The 16,356-nt window shown below is 38.4% G+C and overlaps 1 protein-coding gene across 10 annotated transcripts in view; it reads left to right on the top strand.

Annotated features, from left to right (window-relative positions):
• nr2c1 (nuclear receptor subfamily 2, group C, member 1) overlaps nt 1-16,356 on the top strand; it is a 126,523-nt gene that overhangs the window by 74,144 nt on the left and 36,023 nt on the right. For 4 of the 10 annotated variants that reach the window (XM_072562372.1, XM_072562371.1, XM_072562370.1 and 1 more), the window contains 4 exons: nt 8,266-8,382; nt 12,745-12,879; nt 13,215-13,442; nt 13,933-14,017. In XM_072562372.1, coding sequence (XP_072418473.1) covers nt 8,266-8,382; nt 12,745-12,879; nt 13,215-13,442; nt 13,933-14,017 — 565 coding nt within the window. Of the gene's footprint in view, nt 1-6,912; nt 7,018-8,265; nt 8,383-12,744; nt 12,880-13,214; nt 13,443-13,932; nt 14,018-16,356 lie in introns of all 10 variants that reach the window. The other 6 variants (XM_072562375.1, XM_072562373.1, XM_072562378.1 and 3 more) reach the window with 5 other exon arrangements.

The raw sequence follows: 16,356 nt of genomic DNA, 5'->3' as shown, positions 1-16,356 counted from the left end.
TAGATAGTCTCCAGCTAGGTAAACATTTATGAACCGTCAGCATGTATCTCTACCAGTTAAGTGTTTAACGCCCTTAAAAACTCCCATATTTATAATTTAGTTTGTGTGTGTATATATCTATATATGTTTCTTTTTTCACATACATAGAGTTAATGCATTATATAATACTGAAAAAATAGGTATTATGGGCAGAAGGAAACAGTTCATTGGTCCCAATTTGCCAATGTGCTAATGGGAACACTGCTTCTCGATCTTCCTCTTACAGATAGTTTCACTGGTTTGCAGGGGTCATTGGGTAGCTGGTCCACAGTTACAACACCTCGCAGACTTGCTAGTTACAAGTCACAGCTTAGAGAAATTGCTGAAAGTAAAAATGACCCAGTTTTCTTAAGACTTTAAGAGGGTTTTATTGCAGAGAACAGAGGGAGCTCCTGACCTTGCAGATATCAGATTGCTTCTCTCTATCTTATTTGCAGCCTAAAGCTGTTCAACTGCCTAAAAACCAGTCAGAAAGCCTTGGTCTGTGGATTTGTGATTAATCAGTTACTTGCAGTCAGTTGAATTGCCATTTGTACACACCATTTTCTTCAGCTCGTCTTCACCTTCTGTTACTACTCTTGCGACCTTTCGAGATTGCTCCACCGTTAAAAGTGACCATGGTCAATCCCCTATTTCAATGCCATACTCCATACTCCTGCTTTCTCTCCGTGTCCCTTGATACCTTTAAAATCTAAAACTCTATATATCTATCTATCTCTTGAATATATTCTTGTGCTCTGAAACCTTCTACGTGATAGATAATTCCACAGGTACACTATTTCACGTGAATAAATTGTTCTCCATCTCAGTCCTAACTGGTCTATCCCACATCCTAAGATTGTGTCTCCTGATTCTACACTGTTCAAGCAGAAAACAAAATTCTCCCTGCATCTAATCTGTTCAAGCCTGGTAGAATTTTATATATTTCAATCAGATCCCCTCTTATCTTTCTAAACTCTGAGGAATACAGGCTCAGTCAAGCCAGTCAGTCCTCATGCCATCCATGGTATCCGCCTAGTGAACCTCCAGTGCTCCCTCCATTGTAAGTAAGTCTTTTCTTATGTGGGTAAACAAAAATTACATTCAGGATTCTTGGTGTGGTCTCCCTCAGTCTCTATAACTGTAGTAAGCATCACTACTTCTGAACTCAGATCCTCTTACAATGAACAACTGTATGCCATTTGCCTTTTTAATTGCTTTCTGTATCTGTCTATTTTCATTGACTAATGTACAAGGATACCAGATTGCTTTGAACATCCATTTTTCCCAATATGTCACCTTTTGAAATAATGGTCTTCCTTTCTGCTTTTCACACCATAGCGTATAACTTCATATTTAGCCACATTGGACAAACACCTGGCAAATACAGTACATTTGCTCAACTTGTCTAAATCACCTTGAACCTTACTTCCATTTTCCTCACAACTCTAAGTTCTGTCCAGTTTTGTACAGTGAACCAGCAGCTGTGTAAACAGTACCTACACGGAGTTTCAGATTACTGCTTTTAAAGCATGCAATCAATATCTAACAATCCTTGACTATAAGGCAGTTTTTTCCTCATTTCAATTCATAATTAAAATGACACAGAAAATTAAGACGTTGTTTTTACACTTGTGGCTTGTAGGTTGTGAACAGGCTCTTGGGAAGCAGGAGATGAGTTGCTCACCACAGAATTTTGTTTTTTATTTTTTTGTGGATGTGGGCATCACTGGCCGGGTCAGCATTTATTGCCCATGCTTATTTGTTTAGGGGGCAGCTAAAAGTCAACCACATTGCTGTGGATCTGGAATCACATGTAGGACAGCTCAAATGAGGCTGGCAGAAAAGGGACATTATTGAAGCAGAGAGGTTTTTATGACAATCAGCGAAATTTACAGGGTCACCATTAGAGCAATTTTTAATTACAGATTTTTTTAATTGAATTCAAATTTCAACATCTTCCATGGTGGGATTCAAACTCATTTCTCCAGAGGGATGATTCTACATTAATTGCCCAATGATATCATGACGAAGCCATGAGCACCTCTCTAAATTACTCTGTTAGCCACAATATTTATATGACTAGTCCAGTTCAATTTCTGCTCTGTGGTAAAGGATTTTGATAGCGGGGCATTCATTGATGTTGCTGTTGACTATCAAGGAGAAATTGCTGCACAAATACCAGGCACAAATATTTCTTGCCACTTATCACCCGAAGCCTGGATGTTGACTATTAGTCCAGCAGTGCTTTGATTTTAATAACTCTGATTCTTATGTTCAGAATCCTTCAGGGACACATCCTTCTTTTTCTCCACACCAGCACCATATAGATTTGGCTGTATAATCTGGGCTAGATTAAAATCAAGAATTCCCTATCTAGCGATAAGAGAGAGTGGTAAATGCAGCCTGAAAACAAACCTTGAAGTCTAACAGCTTTAGTGTTTTGAGGAACGTTTTGCATCCATGCACAATCTTTTAATGACACTCAGGATCCCAAGTGCCTTTTTATCATGTACTGCCTTAGCACTTCCCCTCAGATTATGGACCTGTTGTATTGTATCCTAAATATATCATCTTCCCAATTGTGTACAGGTCATTTTGCTATAACAGTACAGTTGTGTTCCTCTGCAACCTTCCGCTATAGAAAATCGCGTTGTAGAAGATTGCAAATAGAAAATTGCTGTTCCCATTCAGTAGAAAGTTCATGTTATCCAAATAATGTCCACAATTCGACAATCACATTATAGGTAGTGATGAAACGCACATTATAGCCGAACGACCTACAACATTCTTGCATCATTTTGGCGCACGTGATTTATTCCTATCACTGTCTTTGCTGACTGAAATTTTTGTCACCTACCTGATTGAAATACTTGAAAGAAAAAGTATGTAGCCACTGAGGAGTCAGTTCAAGTTTAACTAACTTCAAGTTTTTTTGATCCTATCCCTTAGAATTAGATTTCCTGAAAGGAAAATAAGCCAGGCAACCTGTTTCCTTCAGGGGTGCAGACATGAATGTGATCTGGTTTCTGAATATTTCACCACAGTAGACCATAAGCACAAACTATTTTGTCATTAGAAAATGCTGACTTTTTTTTAAAGCATCAAGAGGTTTTGGGGGCTGATACATGATTTAAAAAAAAAATTTGAATGCTGAAGATTCATCATGGTTTGGATGGTGGACAGGAGATTGGAGATCTTGTTGCTGCATTTTCTTGACGTGCAAATACATTGACGTGCTAAGGGAGCAATGTGCACTGTATCTCTAAGAATGGGTTGCAAAATGGCCAGATATTTCAATTCTAAGCACAAGTTAAACACTAATCACTCCTATTATCAGGTGTTCAGTATGTATCGCAAGGAAAATGTTGACTACTGAGGTTGAAAAAACTTGGAATCTGATTAGATATTCTTTGAGCTGAACTTGACTACAAGCGAGCAGTCCATTATATTGGACGTGGAGGCATTATTGATCTTTCATACAACATGAAGCTTACTCAAAGCCAGCACTAAATTGTTTAAGGTGAAGAGTTTCTCATAACATGAGTAATTAAGTTGAGGAATTTTTGTAGCTGACATGAGCTCTTTTGGCAGAGTAGTAGTGTCCCTACCTCTGAGTCAGGAAGCCCAGGTTCAAGTCTCACTTCCTGAAGAAGTATGTAATAGCATCTAGTTAGGTTTGAAACCATAGCTTCCAGCTTGTCTTTGACTGCATAATCAAGATGATGTGCTGTCACTTGAGATTTTAATGTTAAAAATCACATTTTTATTAAGTACATATTTCCTTTAAGTTTAACTTTGGTGATGCTGTTGATGAATTGCCTCAAATGATCTCGCTGTTGAGGCTTTTTGTTGAAGGAACTTTCTGTGATGGTACCACTATGCTTAAAACTTTCACCAAAGGCTAACCTCGTTTCCAATATGACTGCACCACTACTTGAACTTCTGAATTCTTTTGGCTGGGCAAAGAAAGAGTTTAGATTTGGTTTCAGCCAGTTGGGTGCCAGTTCTTTATGTTGGGGTGCTACCTGTCTCTGCACCTTAGGATAGAGGGTTAAACACTTACATCATTGTTTTTTTTACAACAATAAAGCCAACTCTCACAATTGAGTGTTAAATGGGTAAAAAAGATTGCATTTATAAATAGCTTAAGTCATTTCTTTTTGATCATTCCAAATGTGCTTCATATCCATGAATTTTTTTAAAGTGTTGCTAATCTGCTACAATTTCCTTTGGGAATTTGATAAATGCTTGAGAAATTTCGAAAAAAAGCAGTAAAGTAATTGGATAACTAGTTAAAAAGCCAGTATAAACATGAAAGGCCGCAAAGTTCTATGAGCTCAATGCCTATTATAATTGCTGCTATGGAAAACCTTCACCTAAACTAGGCAAACTGGTCCTTGGTTTTACCTCAACTGGATGAAGATTATGAGAAGATTAGATAAGTGTTTGACTCCAAAATCTTGGAACCCCTGAAGCTGCAGACAATCTAATAATTAATGCTCTTTTGGCAGCAATTCTATGTTTAATGCATTGTAACTGCCAAAAATTAAATTAGTCATGTCCAAGATGCTATTAAATTAGACTTTAAACTTTGTACTTTTACTTGGTAGGGCAACATCAGCAATTAATACGGAAATTGTGAAGTCTTGCTTTCACTGGAAAATGTGTTAGCATGGGCACAAGTGTAAGATTTATTCAGCTTTGTTGAAAGGAGCTATTTGAGAGCTATTCATTCAATATATGTTTACTTTCATGGTGAGTTATTGAGACAGAAAGTCAGTCAACGTTTAAGGTTGTATTGGATAGATGGATGAAAGTTAAGAGATGTGGAAACTAGTTATAAAAATGTAAATATGGTTATTTGTGTAAGTGGAGGATAAGCACCAAAAATGGCATGTTATGTGTTGTGACTTCTATTTTTGTGGTCATCTGTGTCAGTAAGTGACAGCAAGCTATTTAGCAGAAAGATATACTCAACCAAACCTGATATCCTTCCTCCAAAATATAATGCATGCACCTTTTCACCAATCACTGGATAAACATCCATTGCTGGGTCTCTAGCTGACTATTGTACCACACCAGAGCTGAATTTACTTCTCTGTGTCTCCTGAATAGGTCAGTAAGGAACAAAGAAAATGGGTGAAAATTAATATTGTTGGATCATTATTAATTTGTGTGCAGGAAATGGAAGTTTCTTGCAGTTGATTTTATTGCTTAAAGGATGTTTCCTCTTGCAGAAGTATCTCGAGCAAGTGGCCACAGTTTAAAGCCTTTAAGACAAACATGAAAAATTTCAAGGTCATTAGTCTTTGGAATTCTGGGCCACAGAAAGCACAGTGGTTGGGTCATTGAATAAATTAAATGCAGGGTTGGACAGATTTTTTTAATTCACAAGAATCTGCTGAGTTGGGTTTATGGGAAGGAGAAAAGAAAGTGGAGTGAAGGCAACAGCTGCATCAGATAATCTTTTAGAAAAGTGCATCTGGTTTGAAGGGCCAAATAGCTTCATTCTTTTACTATTTCTTACAATGTTAGATTTATGTTTCAGGTTCAGGCAATGGGTATCTCTGGTAATTAGGCTAAGATGGAGGATTCTAAATGATCAACAGCAACTTTTAGATATGATTCTCAACCTTACCATACCACTAGATGTGTTGCTTTGTCATAAATAGCTGATTTGTCATGAACAGCAACTCCTGTACGTACTTTGTAAGAGAGCTTTTGGAGCACCTTATTTTATACAAACTTTTCTCCAGGTGAAATGGGAAAATCCCTTGGTAATCCTTTATTGATTGCAAGGATAATGAAGCGAAGGAGTATGTGAAGATACCAGCCACTTGATACTTCAACACAAGATATGCACCCAGTTTTCAGCAGAGATTAATTTGTATTAATTGTGATTAATTCTGTGTGAATGGCTCTGAAACACCTGAGCAGCTCTAATCTGCCTCCTGTCCAGATTGTTATACAAACATCGTACAGTCAAAATGTACTGCTATTTTAATGTAGGGTGTGTAGTTTTCTGATACTCCAAGAAGACCTTTTCTCAAACATACTTTGGATGATAAAAAGTCCTCTTTACCAGTTTCAAAATCCCTTACTTGTTGTCCTGTGACCATGTTTTCTTTGAGATGAGAAGGAAAATAACAGTCAAGACTGTAATACATTTGAATTGTCTTTTGAACCACCCTCAAAAACCATAGAATTCTCCTCCTCTCCCCTGTCCCACGAGCATGGGCACCTACATGCCTACCTACCCAGCATTCATTAACTCTATAGTGATGTTTTAATTACCATTTTTTTAAAACCAGCAGGATAAAATACTTTGTCTTCCACAGCATCCTAATTCATGTTTTAATTGGACAGGCTGTAGAGCTTTGATAGAGCATTTTATGTACTCAGTCATGAAGGATGTTGGAAAGGAAGGTCATGTATCTTATTGCATTTGCTTGTCCCAGATACCTTAACTCAATAGTGTAACCCTGTTATATCTTTTTCTTGCATCTATTGTTGAAATATTTGAATTGATCAGGCCCCGCTTTCTTCCCAACGCTTGCATTATAGTTGGGGCGTTTAATAAGTTATGATAAACTTTCTTCTACTTAGTGGAATTCTCTGCTGGTTAAGCATGTGAGCTTGATGACAAGCATAGACCTCAACTCATGAGTAAGGGAGGAAAATATGTTCCTGTAAACACAAAACATAAAAGCAAAGAATCAAACAGAGGAAGAAAGCATGTTAGTTATAAACTGTTCCGATTAGACAAAACCTGTGTAAGGATGTATTACTCAAAAGTAATTTAAATTCAATTAAGCGTTTTAATTAATTTGTTACTGATGTAATAATATTACCCCTCCTTGTTTTAAAAGTAATTTTTCTTTCACTCTTTAGGCATGCTGAAAAGCAGCAAGTAATTGGGTCATCATTATCGCTTTTGAATACAGTAGTATTTTTTACCTCTGTAAAAGCTGAGAGCATTGTGAGGACAAGTAGAAGGTAAACTTTTCTGTCACTTTGAAAGTGGTCTTAGGTCATTTGAGTTTACACTTTCTGCATATACTGATGTGGCTTTTATAGCTTAAGTCAGTGTAACACATGCAGACATGCATTTCATTACATTTATATTATAGTTCAGACTCCTCTGCAAAATAGAAACAGATTTGTTTTATTCCATTGGCTTTCAGAGCAGTAGAGTGATGAATATTGCATGGTGGCTTTTTCTGCAAGCCCATGCATTTTTGCATTTATTTCTGCACAGTCAAAAATCTGCAAATGCATTGTCTGCCCCTGGTTTGGACCTCACGTAATATGGGGACAGGACGTGGATTTACTTGAAAACTGGGACCTGTGTCATGTACCTGTCAAGCAGCGTTTGAGTGTTCTCATCAGTTTCAGTCCCTCTCTGCAAGAAGTCACGCCACTTGCTTCTGCCAGCCTGTTATAGCATTAACAAACTATTTCACAAGAAATTGTTCATCTTTTTCAACTCTGGATGTCAACTGAGAGGCTTCTGAGTAGAAAAGTTCTACTACAGGCTAAACTCCATGTATTATTGCACCTCTGTGCACATAGAGAAGTTGCTTCCAACAAGCCGTTTACTCTCAGTTGTGTGATTTCAACTACAGGCTGCTTGACAACTACTGAATAAACATCCATTGCTGGGTCTCTAGCTGACTATTGCACCACACCAGAGCTGTGAAAGATGATGTACTTGCTGCAGGTTGACACTGTGTCATCCATGCCTTCATTCTCCTCCCTCCCCATAGTCCTAATGTTTCCACTACAAGCTGGTGTGGGTGTACTGAGAAAATAAGTATGGGACTTGACCATTTGATTGGGAGTCAGGCCACCTTCTAATAATGGTACTGGACTGCACTGAATTGTTCTGATTTTGAACTTGTTTTGATGACTGTATCCTTAGTTTGGGGGAAAATAGCAGGATGCAATCTAAAAATTACAACTGAGCCATTCAGGAGAAAAACGTAGGAAGCACTTTTTCTATCTAAAGCGTACTGAAAATCTGGAATTCTCTTGCCCTAAAAAGTGATGATGCTGTGACAATAGACATTTTCAAGACTGAAATTTTGTTAAATAAAAATATGAAAAACTATGCACCTAAGGCAAGTAAATGGAGTTGAGCTATAGGTCGGACGCAATCTACTTGAATGGCAGAACAGGCTTGAGAGACTAAATGGTCTCCTCCTGTCACTTTGTTTCTAAACAGTTGCTTTGCGTCCACTACAGGTTCATATGCATCAAGTGTCTATGGCTGGAAGTCCACCAGTCTCCTTGACTGAACAGGCTCAAGTAAAGCTCATCACAATTACTGATGATTTAGTTCAGCAACTAGCTGAACAACAGGTATAGTCTATTTGTTCCAGCTACTACTGAAAGTGATTATAAATGCATAAACTCTGTTACATGGACAGTAGTTGCAACTGTATTGTGAATCTTATCAATCAGATTAAATTTGAAAGGCCTTTGTTAGTTTTTTTTTAAACACTTCCTATCGAAAGGATGTTGTGAAACTTGAAAGGGTTCAGAAACGATTTACAAGGATGTTGCCAGGGTTGGAGGATTTGAGCTGTAGGAAGAGGTTGAATAGATTAGATTAGATTAGATTACTTACAGTGTGGAAACAGGCCCTTTGGCCCAACAAGTCCACACTGCCCCGCCGAAGTGCAACCCACCCATACCCCTACATTTACCCCTTACCTAACACTATGGGCAATTTAGCATGGCCAATTCACCTGACCTGCACATCTTTGGACCGTGGGAGGAAACCGGAGCACCCGGAGGAAACCCACGCAAACACTGGGAGAACGTGCAAACTCCACACAGTCAGTCGCCTGAGGCGGGAATTGAACCCGGGTCTCTGGCGCTGTGAGGCAGCAGTGCTAACCACCATAGGTTGGAGCTGTCTTCCCTGGAGCATCGGAGGCTGAGGGGTGACCCTGTAGAGGTTTATAATATCATGAGGGGCATGGATAGGATAAATAGACAAGGTCTTTTCCTTGGAGTGGGAGAGTCCAGAACTAGAGGGCATAGGTTTAGGGTGAGAGGGGAAAGATATAAAAAAGACCTAAGGGGCAGCTTTTTCACGCAGAGGGTGGTACGTGTGTGGAATGGGTTGTCAGAGGAAGTGGTGGAGGCAAATACAATTGCAACTTTTAAGAGGCATTGGGTATATGAATAGCAAGGGTTTAGAGGGATTATGGGCCGGGTGCTGGCAGGTGGGACTAGATTGGGTTGGGATATCTGGTTGGCATGGACGTGTTGGACCGAAGGGTTTGTTTCCATGCTGTACATCTATATGATTCTATGACTTCAATTTGCATTTTAATTCATTTAGGATCCTTCAGTTGAAAAATATTTAGTTTTATTGCAATGTATTTTCCCGCACAATTTTATGCTTGGGAAAATTTTAGGAGCCAAATCAATGGCGATTGAAACTTAAAATCTCACCATGTATTTTTCTTTTGATGGAACTCTGCTGAAAGAACAAGAACATTGAATAAATTGTGACTCTGAACTTTGAATGTGAAAAGATAAATGCATGCCTCATTCTGCTCTGCAACTGAATAAGAAAACAGATGTGCAGTCAACTTGCTTTTCTGGAACTCTGAAATACACGCATACCACTTCAAGTAACTTCAATACAAACTTCTCATTGTGAAAGTGGGTGCATTTTGCATTCTTGGTATGTGGAGAACAAAAATTTAAAATCCAATTTCTAATTGTTTTAAACAACAATAAGTTCCTCCAAATCCCACGCCATCCTGTCTTGGAATTATATCCTTCACTGTCACTGGGACAAAATCCTAGAATTTCCTTCCTAATGTATCTACCCTACCTGTAACAGATCAAGAAGTCAATTCACCATTACTTTCTCAAGGGCAATTAGAGGTGGGCAATAACCGAGACATCCATACCCTTTGAAAAAATAATAAAGGAATCCAGTAATCCATGATGTTTTTCTTTGTCTGAAACAATTTTACTCTTTTTTTTAAAAAATATATAATCTAACTCCTCTAAAGTTTTGCATTATCCAGAAACAATTTGGTTTGGTCTTTTATGTTCAGACCTGGATTTGAATTCTACTCTGAACAGTATTCCTCTGCACAAGGCTTTTTGCTGTACAAATTAGAAGAAAATAAAAACAGTTGCTAAAGAAAAGCTTCTTCTACCTGGGTTTCCTTTGAAACAGTTTTCATGAATTACATTGTGAACATAGTTGCTTTTGGCACAGTTCAGCATCAAAAATGTTGCTTCTGAAAAGGTACAAAATAGCTTACCATAAACTGGAGCTTGTGAGTGTCTTATGTGTTCGTTCCTGTTTGAGCACCCACTAAAGAAGTAAGGCTTTATAAGCTTGAGGACAATATCCTTTGGTGCCTTTACTGGCAGAGCCAGCTTTTAATAAATATGTGCTTGAGGCATATTGTTACACTCTATTACTTTTGTCTATTTGCTCTAGAAGTGATTGTCACGCTCATTTCCGTTTTGTTTTTCCTGTTTGGAATTAAGCTTGTTTTGCAATGTTAAATCACCCCTCTAACACACAGTTGTAATACTTAGCTGTTTGCATATTTCACTGAGATTTATAATATTGATTTAGTTTTATTCATTACACTCAACAGGCGGCCTAGCTAAGAAATCATTAGAATGACCATGATTCCCTTTTTAAGCTGCTGGTTTTGCTTAGCAGCGGGGATCTAAGAGATTTGCAGAGTTTAGAGTTTTGGTCTCCTCTGTGTAAAGATATATAAGTATAATGCAATATAAATTAACTACTATGCCGAGAATTTTGAGGTTGCAATATTAAGGGGCAAAAAAGACCTGAAAGAACTAGTTCTAATGTTTTGACTGTATCCTCCATCCTTAGGCTCCTCAATTTGTTAATTCCAATTTTCCCTATCTGTTCTCTGTTTGGGTTTGCCACCAAGTTTTGTTTGAAATGAGATGCTTGGAAATGTTTCACTGTATTAATAGTGCTGTTACAAATGCAAGCTCTCATTCACACAAGGTACTTGGTGAAATTTGCATGTTACTTTTCAGAAGACCTTCAAGGTTAGTCAATATACTCAAATTTATTTATTGAAAGTAGTTGGGATGGAAAGCAGATGATGTGAAAACTGGAATCGTTCTTGCAATAGTAACCAGCATCTGTTTGAAGTTGATCCTGTTTGATACGAGAAACCCTGCAAGGGACTTGCATCGCCATTTTCGAATCACACTGCAAATAATTTTGTGAAGACTTCTTCTCTTGAGTATGTTTGGTGAAATAATAAGCAGTTTCTGAAATAATTCAGAAACTCAAAAATGAGCAAATCTGCTTAATTATATTTATAGTGCCATTCCACAAAGAGCAAACTCTTCCAATGTAATGCTGCCATGTAATGTCATATGCATCAAGTAATTTGGCTAGGTGATAAATATTGGGGAGGTTGTTGGAATATTAGGAATCACATTAGGTAATGAAGATGAAGACATGAAAGAAAATTGAACAATGTTCAAAAAGGTTGAGGTAATGCAGGTAGTTTTAATGTGGTAAAGAGACATTGGAATGGTAGAAGTGAACTGTGTACCTTATGAAAAAACACCTACCAGAAAAGTTGGACCTTTAATGGGATTGTTGGCTGAACACAGAAGTTAGCAAATATTTGCAAAATTGTCAAAAGCAAAGTTAGTCATGCGTTGGGGACATTCATATTCATACATGCATACCATGTTAGTTGAATTATGTTATCATCAGACAAATTGAGTCATGTTATTGTGTGCACTTTCAGGCACCATACAATGAAAAGGACATTGATGTATTTCTGAGGGCAACATGGTGTAGTGGTAATCAAAGTGTCTAATTTGTAGAGGCTGGCAGAAGCATGCTTTTTTATTTCATTGGCTTTTGCCCGAAACGTCGATTTCGAAGCTACTTGGATGTTGCCTGAACTGCTGTGCTCTTCCAGCACCATTAATCCAGAATTTTTATTTCATTGACTACTGGGGTGATCAGTGGCTCAATTTTATAAATTGCTGAGAGCGATGAAAACTTTGGATACCAGCAGGGCATTTTGGAGGATCAGTGTCACATCAGAAGACACGTCTTACAAAATCAATAAATAACTAGTTGAAATTATAAGCTTCTTTGGACATTGCTGTAAATTTCTGGAACAGCCAGGGTTGACAAACCATTCAGTTATCTCCTAGGGATGGAAGCAAGAGTTATGGCAAAGCCTTTTGTCATTCAAGGGAGGAGTCCCTTGTTTAACATGTGCTAACTAAAATGAAAAAGGAATTTCTTTGGTGATATACTACTTCACTTTTGCCAAGTTAGTAAAATTATTTTGATAGATGTAGTATTCATAGTTTTCACCAATTTCAATTTGGTTTTCACTCCATTTTCCCAGTTTTAGCCAGGAAGTGGAACTCCGTTCAGCCTGGCTCCAGATCATCTTCCATGTTATTATAAGCAATAATTACAATAGTGGAGCCAGTTGAAATTCTGGCTTTCTCAATCTCCCAGCTGAGCAAGGAACTGCGATAATGAGGTACCAGTGGGAAATTAATAAAAGAAAATGTGGAGGTGCCATATGTCTTAAAAATCATTTTAAAGTTAATTTTAATTGCAATGGACAGGGATGTTTTTCTTTAAAAAAAAATTGAAGTTAGATGTGCCTTTTTTTTATTTTTATTATTGTATATTTCCTGGCAACTTCCTCACAGGTCTCCCACTCTCAAGGGACATTATCTACTGTAGCTCCAGGAACTGTAATAGGACGACCAATAATGACCAGTACCCCACAGAGGATTCAGATTGTTCCTGCAGACCCTGGTGTCACAGTAGCTCAGCGCATTCAGGTAGATTTTCTCTTACTAAATGTGGTGAAAGTAGCCTAACAGTTGCATGTACTTGAGCGTTAAAACCAACTCCATCCATATACTATTTTCAGCCTTTGCAAAGGATATGTCAGCAGATGAAGAAGTCTGGCTTTCCCCCTCATGTAGGTAGTTACTGGTCTGTGTGGCGTTGTACCTCCTTGCATTGTGCTGCCAGTACTTTTTAACTAAATAAATTGTCTGTCTCATTGACCATTAATTGCTGCAGACCTAAAATATGACCGCATTAAATTTGGTTTTTCCTCATCTATCATTTGACAAGCGTCAGGCACTAAACAATACATTTTTATTTGTAGATCGTAACTGATCAGCAGACTGGCCAGAAGATTCAAATCGTCACATCGATGGATCATGGTGCGAGCAAACAGTTCATCTTAACTAATTCAGACGGCACACCATCAAACAAAGTGATTTTAGCCAGACCTGATTCAGGGCAAGGAAAAGTAATCCTGGCCACACCTGACTCTGCAGGTCTCAACCAACTCATTTTTACATCACCTGATGGATCAGCACAGCATATACAGGTGCAGTGAATGTAAAAGTAGTAACCTTTATAATTTGAAAACTGCAATTGAATTGAAATAATGTATTTGCCCCATTGTATTCATAATTTCTCAACTTTTCTTGGTATTCTGTTTTGCGTGCTCTTGGGTGAGTGCCTTTGCCAAGCTCAACTTATGTCCATTCCAAGTTGCCTTGAAAACGTGGTGGTGGATTGCCTTCCTACCACATTTAAAGAGCCGTGGCAAAGCCATCTCCAGAATTCAGTATGTTCCTGAACCACTAATGGTCCTGCCACTTGGCAGCAAGCAACGCCAGTTATATTCAAATATGCTGACCTACTAAAATTTCCACCATTTTTCTGATCCCATTTAAGTTTGGCCAAACCTTCCAGAATGTCTGTTAATATTATGGCGGAAAATCCAGAGAACGTCCCCATATATTCTAATCCTTGATACTTTATTGAATTAAAATAGAGGTGAAAATAATGACTATGTATTTTTGTATTTGTAGATTGTAACAGATACTGCTTCAGGAGAGCAAAGTGCAGTCAAACCGCCACTGGAGTTTTGTGTAGTTTGTGGGGACAGGGCTTCAGGTAAGAGAACACTTCAATCTCTGACAAATATTCAAATACAATTAGTTTGCAGAGAATTTTGATTACATAAAAATAATACTTCCAACTTGTTTTGTGTCTATGCAGTTGTTTTAATCACTTCAATCAATTTAATACATTGAGATAGATAGAGGTGAGATGTTGTGGATCTGCCTAGCTCCTTGATTTGGTCATTCTTGTGTTTTTCTGTACTTGTTTGAAAAAGTTAGAATACTATTATCTGCCTATTGCCTGTCAGTAAAACATTATTTGCTCTGAGGCTCTGTTTAGTCCTTCTTTCTCCTATATCATTGGTCCCATAAAATTCATTGACAGGCTGACAGCTAGTAATATGTAGAATGAAATAATGGCCCTTTTGAAAAGATTTCGGATTAAAGATTAGTTGGTGGACAGTTTGCTATATGGTTCTAGGATTTTACTCTCCGAGTCTCCCTGAAAGAGTCAAGATAGTATAAGCAACATTTAAGCATGTGTAGAAAAAAAATTATCTTTATGTAGTGCTTTTAAGGTAATTTAATGCCCTTGGGAGCATTATAAAACGCAGTATGATACCAAGCCTCTCACACAAAAAAAATAGATCTGAGAAGCAAAGTCTTTGGCCAAACAAGTTTTGAAACCTTCTCACCTTCCCTTCATCATGAGGTCAAAAGTGAGGATTATTGCAAATAATTGCACGATGTTTAGCACCACTCGTGTCTTATGATACTGGAGCAGTCCATGGCCAAATTCAACAAGGCCTGGGGAGCACCCAGGCTTGGGCTGGCAAGTACTAAGTAACATTCATGCCACTCAAAGCAATAACCATTTTCAGGAAGAGAGAATCTCTGTGTCGATCCTTGACATTCAATGTCATTGCCATCACTGAATCCCCACTGTTTACATTCTGGGGATTATTATGGACCAGAAACTGAATCGGACCAGCCATAAAAACACTAGCTATGAAAGCACATCAGCGGTGAGTGGCACTGTGGCACGGGGTTAGCACTCCTGCCTCACAGCGCCATAGACCACCTCAATTTCCACCTCAAGTGACTGACTACGTGGAGTTTGCACATTCTCCCTGTGTCTGCATGGGTTTCCTCCAGGTGTTCCGGTTTCCTCCCACAGTCCAAAAATGTGCAGGTTAGGTGAATTGGTCATGCTAAATTGCCCGTAGTGTTAGGTGCAGGGGTAAATGTTGGGGAATGGGTCTGGATGGGTGTGTTTCGGTGGGTCGGTGTGGACTTGTTGGGCTGAAGGCCCTGTTTCCACTTTGTAAGTAATCTAATAACTCCTCTCTTGCCTCCCCACTTGCCTGGATCGGTGGAATTCCAACAATATCTGAGAAGCTTGACATCACACAATTCACATCATATGCAACCCACTCAATTGACACTACAACCACAAACATTCACTCCCTTCATCACAAACAGTAGCAGCAGTGTGTACCATGTGCAAGCTGCAGCGTTGAGATTCTCCAAGATTATTTTCAAAATCACTATCCAAACCCACAACCACTACCATCAAGATTTGATTTATTATTGTCATATGTACCTAAGTGCAGTGAAAACTTTGTTTTGCATGCAGTATAGGCAGATCATACCATACAAAGCGCATTAGGGTAGTAGAACAGAGTGAGGAATACAATGTTACTGCTGCAGAGGCGCAGTCAGTAAGATCAATATTAAATTTAAAATTGAGAGGTCTATTCAGAAGTGTAATAACAGAAGGGAATAAGCTGTCTTGAATCTATTTGTACATGAATGCAAACTTTATATCTTCTGCCTGATGGAAGAGGGTGAATGAGAATATAATATGGGTGTGGTCTGATTATGTTGGTCATTATCCTGAGGCAGCAGGGGGTATAAATGAAGTAATTGGATGGAAGGCTGATTTGCGTCTTGGACTGGACTATGTTCAAAAAGGAAAAGGGCAGTAGTTAAATGGGAACATCACCAATTGCAAATTCCTCTCCAAGGCATTCGGCATCCTGACTTGGAAATATATTTTTTGTCTTTTGTCACTGGGTCAAAATCCTGGAACTACCTCCCTAACAGAATTTTGGGTGTACATCAAATAGACTGCAGCAATAAAAGAAAGGCAGCTCACCACTACTTGCTCAAGCATTTAGAAAAGGCCAATAAAATACTGGCCTAATCAACCAAACCCACATCTCCTGAGTGAATAAAAATGTCTGAGGGACAGAAACAAGAAGGGAATTCCAAAATTGCTATTTACACAACTGAAAGGAACTATTACCAATGCGAGAGAAATAATGATTAGATTAGATTCCCTACAGTGTGGAAACAGATCCTTCAGCCTAACAAATCCACACCGACCCT

This window comes from Chiloscyllium punctatum, chromosome 44, assembly GCF_047496795.1.
Source record: "Chiloscyllium punctatum isolate Juve2018m chromosome 44, sChiPun1.3, whole genome shotgun sequence".
Taxonomy (NCBI): domain Eukaryota; kingdom Metazoa; phylum Chordata; class Chondrichthyes; order Orectolobiformes; family Hemiscylliidae; genus Chiloscyllium; species Chiloscyllium punctatum.
Note: the sequence above shows the minus strand (reverse complement) of the source record. Positions and strands in the feature narration are given on the sequence as shown.